This window comes from Ptychodera flava, chromosome 12, assembly GCF_041260155.1.
Source record: "Ptychodera flava strain L36383 chromosome 12, AS_Pfla_20210202, whole genome shotgun sequence".
Lineage (NCBI taxonomy): Eukaryota > Metazoa > Hemichordata > Enteropneusta > Ptychoderidae > Ptychodera > Ptychodera flava.
In genome coordinates, this window is record NC_091939.1 from 18,187,518 (window position 1) to 18,205,338 (window position 17,821).

Sequence of the window (17,821 nt, forward strand, 5' to 3'; positions counted from 1 at the left end):
GAGGTCTTCTTGGTAGTGAACCACGCCATACCCTTCTCGTCACTGAGTAATTGTGTGTACGCGCGTTTTTAAATACTGGGCAGTGATGCTGCTCTACGAGCAAGATTAAGACCCTCTCTCACAACCCATGCGTCCACGAGAACTGTGCTATATCTCCCTGTTTTTTAATGTGTGGAGGTTTCATTTGTAACAGTATAGTTACGGAGAAAGATAAACAAACGATACATTGTTGTAGTAAATTGATGAAAATAATACCCCAACAATAACAGATAATTGAGATCTGTTATGGGTATATCTTTATGACAAATGCTCTAAATCTCAATGTGTTACATCCGTTTGTCACCCCCTGCTTCCCTGTCTATCATCAATTCACATGACTGCAGCTGTACAAAATGTTAGGCTAGTTAACTCCCGGCTCCCAGGACAGTAGCAAAACGTGTATAGCCCTATATTTGCTTGAGTGGTCTTACTGTGCTACCCCCTCGGACCCGGGTATACCGCAACATCCCTCCTAACCCCCCCTTTCTCATAAAACATCTCTTTTAGCTATCCGTTATCCCTTACTCCCTGCATGTCTGTACGTCTGAACCCAATGTGTGACTCTAGTTGTATCTGCCTGTCTCTCCTTGTCCTTATTCGCCCACAGATGCCAACATTTTCTCAGGCTTTAGAGTGTATCTTAATCCCTGTCTGAAGCCATTTAATCACCGGGAAGACATGGTTAAACCTTAATTGTTTACTCAGTACGGTGTTCTGTTATCTGCTACGTAACCTTATCTCCAGAGTCGTGTACATTTGTATCGATGAAGTTTGGATGTTATCTGTTTGTCACGAAAAGGTGTTGACGAAGAACTGACTATCACAGCTGATCCTGTTATGACGTATTCTTGTATCAGTTCACTAACAGGTAGGCGAAACCGCAAGCATGGAAAAGAACCCAAGTATTCGGAGAAAAAAAATTATCGCATGAAGTTAAAATGAACTGAAAATATCGGTTCAAATATATAACGCACGTCTCGGCTATTTTACTCCTTTTCGAATGAAAGGATAGAATTCTTAACCTCACACAATCATTATTACTGCATGCCCTCAATATCTAGCTCTCGACAATTGTCTACCCTCGTTAGCTAATTACACATACATATATAACGTATGCAATATATAGGAAGGCATTTGGTCACGGGTCCTGTACTTCGAAATCGCGCCCGTGGCAGTTTCCGTTTGCTGCGGAGCACCTGGCAAAATTGAAACTGATTCACGTGTTGCATGGGTGCACGGCTATAGAGCGATGATTGGCGTTTAAATATCCGCCTATGTAATGCGAAGTCTGTTATTATTCACTGGTGCAGAATTCCTGGGATCTGCGGGCGCATGGGCGTTGTTGATTCGTCTCGCTCTTCAAAGCTTGTCTGAAGACGAGAAGCCATTAAGGACTGATTATCGGTGCGCTTCGGTCAGATATATCAGTTGGGAAAACAGCCGCTATCAATTTAGATATAACAGACAGATAACGCTAGAGATTTGCCGCAAATCCGTGCAAACCGGTCTGACACGTTGAACAGGAAATGTGCCTGGTACACTTTTTAGACTTCGACTTTGTCAAAATAGCGGTTAGAAGAATTTAGTTCTATGTATTTAGCATTTGCATTGTTTATCGCGCCATATAGAATCAAAGAGTTTCATCGCATTCAACTTACCAAATGCGCAGTCGTGAAATGATTGCTATTTTCAGACGAATATTTTGTTCATGCGAGATTTGTTTTGAAAATCACCCCAGACAACTTACATACCATTGTGGTAGTTGTCATAATTTACATAATATTATAGTTTTCATCAATTGCACTAACTGTATTTTCAATATGTGGTTTGTTTACATATAGGTTTCGTTTTATCCAACCATCACAATTTACAGGCAACAACATTTTTTCTCATACACATTTCCATTCCGGTCAGACAGTCCCGGATGTTCGAACGCAGAGTGACCTTGGGTAAGTTCTATTGTCACGCACTATTGTATAGCGCCTCCCGCGCCCAGCAATTACGCACAATTTCGAAATCATGTAGAGTACAAAAACTAAAGAAGCTGTTATACAATGCTATTGGTTAGAGTGATGTTTCATGAAAAATTTTCAATGGTGGCGTACTTTCCGAATAAGTAGCGTGTTGCAGCTGTTCACGATGCAGTGAGGTATCATACCCGGTTAATACCATACACTGAACATGTGATAGTTCTGCGTGGCAGGGCTGTGTTACTGGCTATAAGCTTACTAGTAACACGCAGCTCTGCCACACAGAGTAAAACATATGATAACTGTTTTATTCACTCCAGCAATATTGTTGCCGATCTTCAAAAGGTGCAGTAAAACCGAGCGTTCGGCAATCTCTTCGATATTTGACACTAAGTGTGTTCTCATCATGTTATGTGCTCCAATTTTAAGCGGACTGAAATTCTTCTGTCGCAACGTTCACTGGATTGGCTACTGAACAACTACCGTACGATGACGTATTAAGCTTAAGACGTCATATCAGATGACGTTATCGAATGTATTTGTTACAGACAATCAATTCTCTGTAAAATCGCTGCGCATGTTCCTCACTCCGAGTTGCACAGAGCTGATACGGTGCAGAACAAAAGATAAACATTTTTGCGGGTTAACAGTAAGCATAGCAAGCTCCCGGTCAAATTTGACGCAATTAATTTGACCGCTAAATGTATTGTAACCAAGCTTACCTTATCCTAAGGTCAAACATAGTGGACTCACGTAGCTTAACTGAACAAACGCTTCGTCCTATTGTTATTGGATGACTTTCCGCGATGTTGTTGTAAAACTATTTGTTGTTGTTTTTTGTTATCATGATTATTCGCATCTCGCTTAGTCGCTTCTCAAAATACGGAATATAGGATTTCCAAGCTTAGTCTACATAGTTTCCACACACTGTCAGATATCACTATGGATATATATATATATATATATATATATATATATATATATATATATATATATATATATATATATATATATATATATATACATACACACACACACACACATATATATATATATATATATATAAATACACACACACATATATATATATATTATATATATATATATATATATATATATATATATATATATATATATAATATATATATATATATATATATATGGGGTATCGGCGGCGGAAGGGCGTGTATGTAGGCCTGTATTATTTTTGTAAGTTTTCAAGCAGAAAATATTTTAATTTATTGCTTGTGAAAAAAAAAATATATCAATTAGCTCGCATGAATAACTTGCAATACTGTTCGTCGACAGCCCAGAAATGACGTCATCGAATTTCTCATTTGGCCCAGATAGTTCTGCAAGAACAGACTTAATTAAGTCAGATAAGACCGACTCTGATTAACAACTTTTATGATTGTATATAGTACACGTGGGTGATTCAGAACATTGGTGCAACCCTGAATATAACATGCTAAATGGCACTGGCGCTTGCTTGGAATTGTGCCACTTGGACACTTTGTAGGCATCTTTTACTGATTTTGTTTTCGCAGAATGTCGTGAGTCCGGGACCACGACAATGATCTTTGTGTTTTCCAGAGGGACTCTGCTCCATTGGCAGGATATTTTAATGCGATCTATGTAATGGTATTATGATAGTGTATCAGTTCGGTATTAGATGACCGGCTCTCGTGGCATCGATCTCAGGACCATTCAGTCATTTGTAAACGATAGTGGCTAAAGGGTTCAGTTCAATTAAAACGAGCAGTGTAGCAGATACCCATACATTCAGGGTCAAGAACTAAAATAATCTGACAAGTAACAAAAGATAAAGAAAGCGAAAAAAAAAAGGTTTCAAATTAACAGTACACCAAACGTTTCACCGGGCATAAACTGTAACTACCACCCTACTGGGGACATTCACAATGTAAAAAAATAATAATAATAAACAAACGAACAAATAGATAAATTAAAAAACAAAATAAATAAAACAATTAAATTGTATGTGTTGTTTAGATCAACTATAAAGCGCATACAAGTAATGGCTGTATGTCTGATATGACAAGTATCAAAGATACTCTGGGTACTCTAGTTGTTCTGTACACCAAGGAGGGAGAAAGGGACCTGAAATATACTGAGGTTTACATTTTGGTATGTAGAACGCCGGTTCCCCCCATTGCTTACATTTCTGATCGAGATACCAGGAGAGTGCCGCAATTGCCTTCTTTATAATTTGTCTGTTGTCTTCTTAAGTGGGATTTTAGGTACGTTTTACTGGCCACCCTTTCCGGATTATTTAAAAAACGCGAAACAAATACCCGACGCACAGTTCTTCAAGAAAATAAAATGAGCGAAACAATATCCTGGAGACAACGGCTGTTTTTATTTTAAACCTCCCTCCAATTCCCTTGAATGGTCCTGCTCCGCGGCTCTGGCAGAGCATAAAAGAGTTATTCTAAATTTGGAGCCATAAAAAGGGTTGGGTAATTTACCTGAATTACAAAACGGACTTGTGGACCCAGTCAGTGCGCCTTGCCCGCAGACCATCCTAGGCAGTTGCTCACGTAATTGTAAATAGCTTTCAAGTGGTGTACTACGTGTTGGGAGCTTAGGAATGATGATTGTCGAGCTCCAATATCTATTCAAGTTGAATATATTATTCACCATTTGACCGTACCCGACTATTCAGTTTTTTGTAAATGTGCCAGATTTATCGGACATTGGGCCGTTCAGTATCCAGGTCGTTAAGACTTTTAAGAAAACAACAGTGGTTCAGCTATCATGGAAGTAAAATCACATCAACTTTGACCATAAATGTAAATTTTTATAGCCCATTAATTCAAATGAAGCATTTACTCGTTACCCACATTACAGATCAAAAGACTTGAATTAATGCATACTTCCCAAAAACGTAAACGGCTGATGGAGTGGGGTAATGGTACGTTCGCAGTCTACCCAAAACACCTGGATATGAAGTACAGGACTCTCAGATTCATGATGTTAACAGATTTACAGTCTCCAATGGCACTTCACTATTAAGAAGATTTGTGGTGACGGTTTTGCCGTATAGTATTAAAGCTTAATTTCTTGTCTCCCCCAAACTTCCCCACCCACCACTCCGCCGAGTATATCATCGACTTTCGATGATGAAGTGCCGCCTTTCGCGAAAGAAAAACAATTTAAAGTAGTTAGCTGGTAATTCTGGATCTTGAGAACTGCCGGTATCTGCCGGAGGAGAAAAAAAATCGAAAGGACCGGAAACAGCGGACAGATTCTGGGCGAATGACTGGTTTTTGAAAATGTCATCTCCCAAAATGCTGGTATTGTCTGTAATAATATCTGTAAATATTTCCTGTGCCGAAAGACAGACTAACGACAGGTACTCATAAAAGGATGGAGCGGTTTTTGATAAAGGTGACGATGATTATCTTGACGACAATGGCTAGTGATGGTCACACGATGGTGGCGATACGGCGACACAATGATTGCCATACATTTTTCAATGTATGTCGTGAAGGTGCATTAGGCGGATACGTAGAATGAAGGGACGTCTCGACGTCGACAGCAGTGACAATGATGATGATGATGTTGATGATGATGATAAGGATGGTGATGAAGAAGATGACAATAAGTGAAGAGGTTGGAAATGACGATAATGGCAGTGTCCACCTTGCTGTTGACGATACGATACAGGCCTAAACGTTGATGCTGAGTGAAATGAGTCGGCGACGATGACAATGGCGATGAGAAAGACGGCGACGACGACCTTGATGATCGGTGGGGGGGGGGGGGGTATGGTGATAGTGGCGCAGCTGATATTTCAGTATTTGTTGTGATGACAACAGAACGCTAGTACCATGTCTACTTCCACCGGAAGGAATTAGCGGTTTTCCTGCCTCGGGCCGATTAACTGCAGTGGGCATTGTCTGCCAAGTAAGTACGAAGAGTCTCGCCGGCGACAATGATCGAGCTGGCGACGGCGACGTGGACAGCCTCAGTGGTGACCAGAGCGCGGTGCATGGCGACGGTGAAACCATTTCTAAATTTGTGATAAGGGATCACACATCTGTGACTTACCAGCGGTCGTGAGACAGTGTGGTAGCTCACGTGGTCGCCGCCTTTATATCGCGTATCAAATTCCCATCGTTCACTACTGCTCCAGCTAGTTCATTTCTCCTTTGGGAGATGCAATTTTTTTTTCAAAATACTGTAACACCCAGTTGCCTCCATCACGCAGTCCTGTGGAGAGCGTATCCAAACTTGTTGGCTTATGGGATTGTAGGCCGAAGACTCGTAATTATGATGATCCGAAACCTCGTTTATAAGGACATTTCTCAAATAACCTTCCTCTTCGTTCAGTGGGCGTTGATGATGTTGATGTTGATTTTCCGGCGGTGATGCAACAATGTCACTTTGGCTAATGATATATTGGTTCTCGGGCGTCGGCGGTGAGGACGACAACGATATATGATGAAAGTATCTCTGCGGAGGACCGAGACGACATCGAATTGTTCGGATTGGTCTTGAGAGAGGGTATGGGATAAAATACCTGGGGACGGAGGCAGAGTTGAGACAGTACGTTCTCATGGGATGTTTCTGAGAGGAAGGAATAACGAGTACAGGCGAAAGCCAGGGCGACGTCTAGCAGAACAATCGTGGATCGGAAAATCGGTGAAATTCTGATGCCAAATTATTTCACGGAGAAAAGAATGATGCATTTTCACACAAGCTGTCTCTGAGCTGTGATACTGTCTGTTGAGCTAGTTTCACAGCCAAAGAGCTCTTCACTGCTCACAGGAGTGAGTGGTTTGCTTTGTACGGGGCCGCCGGAATAACATTTCAAACCTCCTTGTTTAGGCGAGGGTTATTTACCAGGAATGTTTTCCAGTGTCATTAAACGTGGTGTACGACATACTACAGTTGTAATATCAGGAGGCCAGGAGTTTCAGCCAACCCCATCTTTGACAGGTATTCCAAGTTGCTTGAACTTTCTTTGTGACCGAAGACAGAACAATAAACAGAAATTTACATTCGCCAAACCCTTCCTTCTCGATTACTCAAATGACAAATAGTTGTCGGTTGATTTCATGTACACGGAGAAACAGGGTTCGTGTTCGGGGCGCAGCCGTCTCGGGATGAGGGCATTCCTTCAGGGAAAACGACGGACCTACGTTTTTGCAACCGGCGGAAGTACACACCCGACCTACTTCTTTTGTGCGTGTATCTCTCCGCTGTCAGGGTCATAGAGTTTTCAAGATCATGCCGATTCGTTAAGTTCTCGTCAGTATTTTAGACCGATATTAGGCGATTTATAGGACGGATTTTCACCCAGAGTTGGCGAAGCGGTGAGTTTATAGTGCACGGACTACCGTGAAGGAGTTTTAGATGGAGGGTGACGCTAAGCAGCGATCTCAGCGACACAAGAGACGGGAGAGAGCTGCTGAAATGAAACAGCAACAACAACACAATCACCATGATATTGGGAGCGGGGACGACGATGAAAATGAGACACCGCCGTTGAGGGAAAGGGAGAGATCCCGACACAGACACAAACGGAGACGTAGTTCTAGCTCCCACGAAGAAGATATCATCGATGGATTTGCAATATCTAGCTATTGTACACTTGGGGCGCTAGAGGTACGTACGCTTCCGCACAACCCGTCTTTGTGGCTCGTATGTCCGTTCCCACTCTAGTCCCATCTTGCTGTAAGCCGAAAGTTAAACCATAATTGTATTAATTGCACATTTATTACTCCGTGCATTGTATCAAATTTAACCCCCTAAATGGCCTGGTTGAGAGCAAATCTATAAGGTATAGCCGCACTTTATACAATTATCCCTTTGAACGGGGACTTCTGAGGATCGTTAAAAAAATATCACACCTCACAAGGTACAGTGCGACTCGGAACAATCACCGACAAGACAGGCCGATTGTGTTTAATTACTCGGGCCATCAATTCAAACAGCTCAAATTATCAATAGTGCAGAAAGCAGAGATCACTTGCGACGTTGTGTCAGGGGTGCAATGGGCCTGAGAAAGGTCGGGCGATGGGCACTACTCACGAAATCGCAACAGACAGCGTAAATACACAACAAACATGGCTGCCGTGCTACATAGAAATTTTTAAAAAGAACTGCACACGGCTAATTAGCCCGGCTGCTCAGTTCACTTAACACTTACAGGGTAAGCACGCGAGGCAAGCTGTAAAAAAAATCCACAGTCTGATCATTTGAATACTCAATTTTAAACTCATTTCACTGCCTGAGCAACAGACGAATTAAAAAATATTAACCTTAAATTGTGGTGTTTTGAATGAAGCCAATGGCTTCATAGCAGCTTTACAGCTGTTACTATGAGAGTGTCCCATCATGTCACGAAATTTCATCGTCACCAGTTAAAATTTCACCTTTTTTAGAGTGCTTTGAATGTGGCTATTTTGAACTTATACTGGTACGAAAGGTGCTGCTGCTTCTGGTGGAATATGTGGATTTAGTTCAGTCTCAAGGTCACGATATGCACCCAGAATGAATGTTCTTCTTGATTTCCCTCGGGTTAAAGGTCAGCCGTGAAACAAAGGCAGTTAATTTCCTGTTGGTGTAGCCCGTGTTGTAATTGTTTCTTATCTTCAGTGTCTATAATGAGTCCTCTCTGGCACATTATCATCATAATTAGGAGCTTTCCATGAAAACAATTATGAAAAAAAATATTAAATGATCAGCTGAGAAAAGGTAGAATAATTTATATTACTTTATCTGTAGCCACAATATCTGTTCTTGGTCAAGTCATATTCAGTTGTTACTGACATATTGAATGTGGAGATAATAAATTATATCCAAGAGTTCAGTTAAAAAATTAAATTTATTCTTTATACCACAAGTGTGATTGGAAGGACATGTGTCAGTACCAAGTGAATATGTATGGAATATAGCCTGTATTTTTAATACATCATGTACATTGAGTCTATATTGTGTGAATGTGGTTGTCCTGCAGGTTCTTGGTCTTTCATGGAAATTGAAATAATATTTTCCAGGCATGCTTATCCTTGCTCCCACCTGACCCCCACTTCTCTGCAATAGATGAGCATGAGAGAGAGAGATTGGGATTTCATGTACTCTTCTATTCCATGCACAGAACTCTCATGACCAAATGATAAGCATCTCCGATTTCTGAAGCAACAGTGACGGTTATTTACTCGGCATTCATGTGACAGGGTGTCTACAAGTGGCAGCAGTTTATGTAAAATGTTTCAAGGCACCAGGAAGTTTTACTTCAGTACAGGGCTGTAGATATTACTAATATTACAATATTCTGTATATTTATACCTTTGGAAAAATCCGTGTTTCCCCCTCGCTAATTTTTTTTCCAACATTTTCATGTAATGCACCAGATTAGCAAGATGCAAGCACTTGTCACTCCGATTATTTGTCTAACTTACAGAGACTACATGTAAAGTCGAGAATTATTGCATTTTAGACATGCTCTTCATATAAATGCCAGAATTTCCTTGTTCTCTCATTGCTTGGAACCTTAGGGGAAATGACACTTTCAATAGCACACACACAAATGGCAATGAGTACAGTTTCCTTGTCCTGTCATTTTGCAAAATCATGAGAGATTGTCATGTCGACGGGTTGACATGTGTCTCCATATAACAATACATTCAGGGTGTTCAATATTGTTTTAACTGTCATTTGTAGGTGGGGAAAGGGGAGGAATTCACAGTGAATTTGTGCCCTTCATGAATGAGAAATCCTTTTATTGAAATGTAGCTGACCAAGATTTAACAAATGGTGGTCAATTTGCCCCTTGTCTGGCAAAAAATGGTTACACACTGACCTGTAATGAAGAAGTGGAGAGAAACACATTGTGAAAGATATAACGACAGGAAGACCGCTGACTTGATATATTGGGAGAGATTAATTTAGGGATTTGGGAAAAAAAATGCTCTGCAGACACATGTCACATGTAAAGTCACCGGGAATGACGATCACAGCCGGAAATACTGGTGTGGATGGGGATGTTTGGAGCTAGCGCATGGAACGGTTAGATATGTGTGGCGAAGAGAAAATAATTATGATAGAGGTACACACGGCACTGAAAAACCCTTCAGAATTGATATTTGCGTTGGCTCTAGATAAACATGGAAATGAGAATGAAACACAAACAGGGGAAATGCTCTGGATAGGGTGAGGTTTTGCAGTGCTTTGAATGAAGTGAGAGTTTGCCAACACTGAGGAGAAGACAGGCATGTGGTGTGGAAGGGAAGGGGCTCATTCAATTACATTCACGCTAAGATCCTTTGTCATCCGGGTGAAGTCAGTATCTGGTACATGTCATTTCACAAGTGGTGGGTAAAATGGTCATTGCAGGGTTTCTATGCTGCTTAGCCATGTGATTAGTAGGAACACAAGTGCCGCAAATTGCTGGAATCTAGAGTCACTGATTGAGAAATCTCAAATTATTTATTAATTTATTTGATTGTGAGGGGAGGGGGGGTTTGTTTGCCACACAAGTAATCCGGTGTCCCATGTCGATGTCTCTAGAAGGAGACGCATTGGCATGGTATACCGCTGAGTAAGCATTCTAAATCTTTGTCAAAGGAAATCTTCACAGCGCTTAGTGAAAGATGAAGTGGGATTTTAGGCATGGGACAATTCACTGAAGTAGGAAAGTTCTTAGGCTTTTATTACATGGAAAAAAAAATTGAACAGTTGGCTATTGTTTTGGTAACTCTCAGAAATTATATTCTTTACTTCGTCTTGGATATTGAAGTCGTAAATTCCGGGAAAAAATTTGTGATGTACTTTAAAATTAGAAGTACACATTGTCATTATTAGAACAATGGTTGTATGGGGTTACCACAGTCTCAAAGGATTGCCTCGTAAATCTGTTGGTTTCTTTTTTAAGTCGTCAGAGTCAACTCAAACATGATTGTCAAATCTCTGAATCTCGGCTTTGCCCAGAAACTCAAGCATCGGCCGCGCAATGGCCACTGCAGCTGTGTGATGTTTGATACAACTCAATTATTTAATTATATTGCTTCACTTTCAGAGTGACGTGAACATGCCTGAGTGTCAGTCGTTCGTGCGTAAGTGTAAAAATGTGTTTCTCTGTGTTTGTGTGTTGAAAGCAACCGGCGCTATCGAGTGAGTAGGTGTGTCAATAACAATTTCATAGCAAAGACTTTATTTAATATTTTCATCGTCTCAGTTTTCAAGTGTCAGAGTTCATGGATACCAGCATATGCTTCTACTTTGCATGTATTTAAAACATTGCATTCGCGCGCCATACTTCTTTAAAAATAAAATGGACTGAACAAGATGTGCCTGCTGCATAATTAACCCTTTCACCCCTACTTGCTTTTAATCTGTTCACCCCCAATTGCCTGTAAACAGGTCCACAACCACTGTTGATAACAATGGTTTTGGGCTGAACCACGGTGGTGAAAGGGTTAATAGAGGGCTGGCTTTGCTACAGAAACAATTTGGGCGAACTGAAAATATGCCTGTTAGAAAGGGGGTTGAAGTATTTTGCTCTGGTAATGAATGACTCATTTTAAACCATGGTGATACAGAAGATAACATGTATGTTCTAGTGTATAGTGTAGCTGTTCCTGAAATTCTGCATTGGGTAATAATAGCAGGATAAAGCAGTCGTGTTTCAGAGATTTCTTGCAGTGATGGGTAAAATTACAGCCCAGTGGAGGTCTTCCCCCTACCCCCTAGTGTAATAATCCTTTCCAATATTTACACCCTGTCTTAATCATATCTGATGCCTCATCTTCTATATGTGTGTGTGTGTGTGTGTGTGTCTCTCTCTCTCTCTCTCTCTCTCTCTCTCTCTCTCTCTCTCTCTCAGAGTGTCTCTTATTTTGTTTGTCTTTTACTTTGATTCTCAATGTCTCACTCTATATTGTGCTAATTTGTGTTCAATATGGAGCAGCAAGTGTACTGCTTTAGTCATCATGGCTTTGTCAATGATTACAATGTGGACTTGAGGTTTATAGGAAATCTTAATGTGCTTCCCCCCAATAAAAAGAATATCTGTTTGAAATGATCCATATGCCATAGTTCCATGCACATTGCTAATTTCCACAAACGTGGTCAAGTATCTGGAAGAGAAGTTGAGCTAAGAAAAGGAGTATGTGTACATGACCATTTGATAGGGCCAGTAATTACAGGATTAGTCTTGGTGAATTTCTATCTGTAGTTATCTTGATTTTTGCAGGTATCTTTTGTGGAGATTACCAGAACAAACAATGTGCTATAAGCTGTACATTTTTGGGTAGTTTAGATTCCACTGTATGCCATGTTCTTTTTTTCGCCTGTCATGTCCGCTGTGTGAATGAAACAAAATAACAGGATTAGATTGAAGAGAAATTATGAAAGGGTTATCAAAAGTAGCTACCTTGTGACTGACACCGAGACATAACCCTGACGTGATGTTGGTAGGGTTGTGTTGTCAAGCAGACTTAAAGTAGAGAGGGCCAGTTGGTGGCATTCCACGGGGAGCATCCATAGAAATGAGGTTAACTTGGCCACAGTCATGCATTCTTGGGGCACGGTTACCGTACTGTGAAGGGTAGGATAGATAACTGTCGCAAATCGATGACAAAAGATTCAAAACCAGCCAGGATGGTGGATGGGTTGAAAAGGAGACACCTCTGGGGGAAGGTGGTTGGATTTGCTCTGTGCAGTGTCTGAATATGCATCAGTCGTCTGCCCATTATGGTGATCCTCTTATTGTACTGGGCCTTTTTAGAGTCTTTTTTCAGAAGACAAAGTCCATAACTAACAGATACGTGTGTCCTTGCATGAAATGTGCCAGGTACTGTATCTGATGCATCATACACTTTTATGTGTGCCATAAACGTACACATTGGAAGCCCTTATTGCCTCTTGTACTCTTTGACTGTGCCGATTGCCTGTCACTGATACATGTATGTTTGTCACACAAACCAAAAACTGCATGTTTACATTGTATTCACATTTTGTGGAAGTCACCCCAAAAGCAAATCGTTGAAATCTTTGGAAGACCAATATTGTGAACAAGCAAATCTTTGTTTAAGGCAGTTTTGTAGCATGTACAGGTGGAAGAAGTTGCGGCTTCTGTGAAACGTAGCTTTTTTGTCAAGTGGATATTTTTTTTGGACGAAAATTGAGTATTGCTACTTTAGAATTGAGTTGTCTTCACTGATAGCAAGGCAAGTCAGTTGTTACAGTCTTATCATTGGTCTCTTGACTTCAGATGTCTTGGAGCAAAGTGAACAGTCTTCATCGCAAATACGTCAGCCAGCTCCTTGTAAAAAGGAACGTTATTGCTGAGATTAGAAATTTCAACCACTCAGTTGGAGTTAACGCTAAATCATGCAGAAGGTTCAGAGGTGTGGACCGGGCTCCCCTTCTGCATTGCTTTGTTATGAACCCATGTCAGCCAGTGTATTAACACCAGTCACTGAAATAATATATTGAATAAAACCGGTGTTGATTTTATAAGGGAGACGTCTGTGCCGTGTGATTACAGAACTCTTATTGCACTGAATCACCCATCTTTCGGTACGCTTTTCACCGAGTCAGGTTTCACAAACATTGTCAGCAAAGCTTTGAAAGTGGCCCCTTTTGAGAAGAAAAAGCACAGCGCCATATCCATTATGATATCAAAGGCACTTCCTGGGCAGTTTGAATTCACTGTTACTTGTTTTTTGTGGTGCACGGGGTCCTGGCATTTCACTTCCACAGATAAGTTTGTGTTGGTATGCCCTTTGTGCCTGGTTAGTTTGAATGCTCCTCATCCAGGTAATTAGACAAGAAATTTGAAGTCGGTGGTTAAGGACTTGTGGGGGCACTTGTACCGAGGATTTCTTATCAACGTGTGCCAAATCTATGTGAGGTATGCGGTGAAAAAAATGAAGAAGAATTTCCTGATTCTTCTTTCACTCAGCTGCTAATAACTGTCATTGATACTAACATCTATCCATATATGAGCTGTAATTTCGGTCCCGTTTCGGTACTAGCTCAGTTAGATGAACCTGATTAAAGTCCGTGCAAATCATGTCTTTGGTATGTCATAGCCCAACTTGTTTGTTTGCTTGCTTGGCCGTGGTATTCATTTGTGCTGCATTGTTGACCGTTTTAGGTTCTTGGGAACTGCCGGTGCATACAAGAGTTTAATTGGCCCGAAGGAAAATTGCAGTAATAGACAGACAGACAGTAAAGGTAATTGAACAGACCCCTGAGGTCAGGCTGAACAATATGCCCCAAAATAGAAAACTTAATATTTGCAATATTATAAGGGTATCTTCTGAATAAGGGATAGCTCTGTACCAGCGTAAAAAAAGTTCAGCAGTTCTGATGCTTCATAGTTGCTATGGAGTAGACACCTTCAATACATCATGATTTGGCACTGTGGATGTCGTATTTCAATAGTGTTTATGTAAATACTTTAACAGCTGCTTCGTTCAGCCTGTCCAATTTGTTGTTGCCATGGTATTCACGGAGGGAGACTGTTTTCCCCAAGGCCGATTACCAAGGATAAGTTGATGGTTTCAAGTTTGACCCGGCATTGTGTAACCTGTAAATCCGGCCAGTGTATTGGCTTTCGGAGTCACCGAGGTGTTACTGTTCATGAATGTGATGAGTGCTCAGATCGACGTCTGCGGTGGATGTTGGCAATATGCACAGCTCGAGAACAGGAGCTTTGGTTGGTCTTGTAGTGTGACCCGAGTTTCATTCAAATCACACACAGATACTCATCAGAACAGAAAAAATCCTAGCTCACAAAATGTGAATGGAAGATGAATATCACATTTGTCAATATCATGATATTGTGAAGTATTGGTACACGCTACATGTATGAGCACATGTACCTTAAAAGCCTGCCACCCTGTAGACCTCACTTGTCTTACTTACAGAATAAAGAGAAGTGAGATCGGTGTGATGAGGTATTCATGGATACAGGAACTGTTTAAGGTCATGTTGACCACATTCAGTCCTATCAAAATTAGTTACTGCACAGATTACTGTACTTCATTTTGGCTTACACTGTGCGCGGGCTGCTCAGGGCAGTGCTCCCTTCAGTACTGATCAGGCTTTTTTTAATTCGAAAAAAGGGAGCTGAGTTTTCCATGGATGCATGTACTAACCGTATGGTTTCATGGTTTCAGGCCTTTAGGTATGCTCATTGATGTGTGCTTGTAGTCAGCAGATTCTTTTTGTGCCTGCTTGTTCGGTTTATTCAAACGATGTCGAACTGACGTGTAACGCAGCCTTACACGTTGAGAGTGGGATGGCTGGATTTTCTTTTGTATAATACATATCAACTAGAGATACACAGGTAATTTCCAGTGTACCAGTACTTGTCTAATGTTGCTATATAATGGACGACAAAGTATTTACACATGTCTACATGTTTGTTTGTGTTTTATCTGTTTGTCTCTTACTTTCATAGCATTTCAACTTGGAGGTGGGGCTTGATCTAATGATATACCAGATATCACCAGAAGACACACGCAGACATACAGAAACACACACACACATGCATGTGCACACACATACATGTATATTCATTCTATAATGTGTGTGTGTATGTGTATGTGTGTGTATACACACACACACCATATACTATACATGTTATATACCGGTATATGTACATTATTACATAGACACATGTGCACACAGTTACATTTTACAAATAAAGCCTTGACACGTTCTCTCTGCTGATAGATCTTATTTCAACACAAAAATTACACAAAAATGACAGGAATTCTGGCTTTTGTCATGGATAGTGAGACGTCTCATGCCATGGGTTTGTTTGAATGCATCAAAGTGATCACAGTGGCCACATTCAAGATACATGATTGTACAAACAGATAATCTGTCATCGACAACTTTCAGTAATGCTGGTGCTGGCGTGTAGCGCTTCCCTTGTAGTTGACCTTTATACAGGTATCGTGTCTAGACTAGATTGGTAAGGTGTGAACAGCCGGTGCTAACTGACGTATTTTACACATCATGTCCGCCAGAAAACCTACGCACTTTAACAAGATCGCAGATTTGCCCGTCTATGAGCATATGTTCCCTTTGAAAATACTTAAATTCATCGATTAGGCACCCATTAAGCAAGGACTGCCCAGTTGCATCGTTTGAAGGTGAAGTCTCCGGATGATGTTTACGTGTAATTTGACCTTCAGGTCATGATGTTATGGTCGGTATTTTGTCCAGTTTCAAGATTGAACACTTTTTGTGTGGCAGGGGAGTCCGAGATAATCAGTGACTATTTTGATAGGTGTGTTTTCCTAGATCAGTAGTTAAACACCTTTGAGTCATTTACGCCTGTGGCTATCTTATCTCCCAACACAAATTGGCATATGGCGATACAAAGAGTGCAGTCTTTGGTTACCAAATGTACAATTAGCTTATCGGGAATGCTGAAATTTCGGTCAGCTCTTCGCAGAGTACAACTGATACGACGGTATTCGGGCGGATAAATTCGATGGAAATGTTTCTCAGGCCTGCTTGTGTCAGCCAAAAGTGATCAAATATTCTGAGTGGGTTGTCGGCAGTGTTATCAAATCAAATGTGAATCTGCTGCTGTGAATTTTAAAATTGATAGTGTCAGCCTTACCCACGCCTAGACTGTACCTGTACGGGATACCTGTTTGTGTTCAGGGCATGATGCCGTTTCCTGAAATTCACTTATTTGAAAGATGAATACACGTACTATAAATTGTAGCCTAATGACACACAGTGTGTATATACCTGGCCGGATGAAGAATGATTGAAACATTGCAGTTGGTGTGATATATGAGGCCGATCACTTTGCTGAAGTGCTATTTTGCCAAAGTGCTTTGGTTACGTAGGAGTAAAAACAGGTTTTAATTACGTGTATATTTATTTGTGTGTGTACTGTTCGCATATGTTTCTGTGTTTGTTTGTTTGTGTGTGTGTATGTGTGTGTTTGTGTCAGTGTGTACTATCTGTGTGTACAGAGAGGTAGGGGTAGGGAGAAAGGTAGGGGTAGAGAGAGGGAGAGACGTAGAGGTAGGTAGAGAGATGGGGTTTCTATTTTCAGTGTTTGTGTCTGTATGTCGGTATCTGTGTGTTTCTGTGTACAGAGAGAGGTAGAGAGAGGTAGAGAGAGAGAGAGGGGGGAGACTTAGAGAGAGAGAGAGAGAGGAGAGAGAGAGAGAGAGAGAGGAGAGAGAGGAGAGAGAGGGAGAGGAGGAGAGGAGAGAGAGGAGGAGAGGAGAGGGAGGAGGGAGAGGAGGAGAGAGGAAGAGAGAGGAGAGAGAGAGAGGAGAGGAGGAGAGGAGAGAGAGAGGAGAGGAGAGGAGAGGAGGAGAGGAGGAGAGAGGAGGAGGAGAGGGGGAGGAGAGGAGAGAGGAGAGAGAGGAGAGAGGGGAGAGGGGAGAGAGAGAGAGGAGGAGGAGAGGAGAGAGAGAGGAGGAGGAGGAGAGAGAGGAGAGAGGAGAGGAGAGAGAGAGAGGAGGAGGAGAGAGGAGAGGGAGAGAGGAGAGGAGAGAGAGAGAGGAGGAGAAGGAGAGAGGAGGGAGAGGGAGGAGAGAGGGAGGGAGGGAGGAGAGGGGAGAGGGGAGGAGAGGGAGGAGGGAGAGAGAGAGAGGGGAGAGAGGAGGAGAGGAGAGGGAGGGAGAGAGAGGAGAGAGGAGAGGGAGGAAAGGAGGGAGGAGAGGGAGGAGGAGAGAGAGGAGGAGGAGAGAGGAGGGAGAGGAGAGGAGAGAGGAGAGAGGGAGAGAGAGAGGAGGAGAGAGAGAGGAGAGAGAGGAGGGAGGAGAGGAGAGGGAGGAGAGAGAGAGGAGAGA

The 17,821-nt window shown here is 41.6% G+C and overlaps 2 protein-coding genes across 7 annotated transcripts in view; both read left to right on the top strand.

Moving 5' to 3' along the window:
* Window positions 1–7,215: 7,215 nt before the first annotated feature.
* Window positions 7,216–17,821, top strand: part of LOC139145256 (autism susceptibility gene 2 protein-like) — a 125,266-nt gene continuing 114,660 nt past the window's right edge. For 3 of the 6 annotated variants that reach the window (XM_070716296.1, XM_070716297.1, XM_070716298.1), the window contains exon 1: window positions 7,216–7,640. In XM_070716296.1, the coding sequence (XP_070572397.1) occupies window positions 7,389–7,640 (252 nt within the window). In that variant the 5' untranslated portion in view covers window positions 7,216–7,388. The remainder of the gene's footprint in view (window positions 7,641–17,821) is intronic. The other 3 variants (XM_070716294.1, XM_070716295.1, XM_070716299.1) reach the window with 1 other exon arrangement.
* LOC139145976 (RNA-binding protein 25-like) overlaps window positions 15,756–17,821 on the top strand; it is a gene marked incomplete at its 3' end in the record, with an annotated part of 3,581 nt that continues 1,515 nt past the window's right edge. Inside the window, exons 1-2 of the mRNA XM_070717424.1 lie at window positions 15,756–15,827; window positions 17,127–17,567. Of these exons, the coding sequence (XP_070573525.1) occupies window positions 15,756–15,827; window positions 17,127–17,567 (513 nt within the window). The remainder of the gene's footprint in view (window positions 15,828–17,126; window positions 17,568–17,821) is intronic.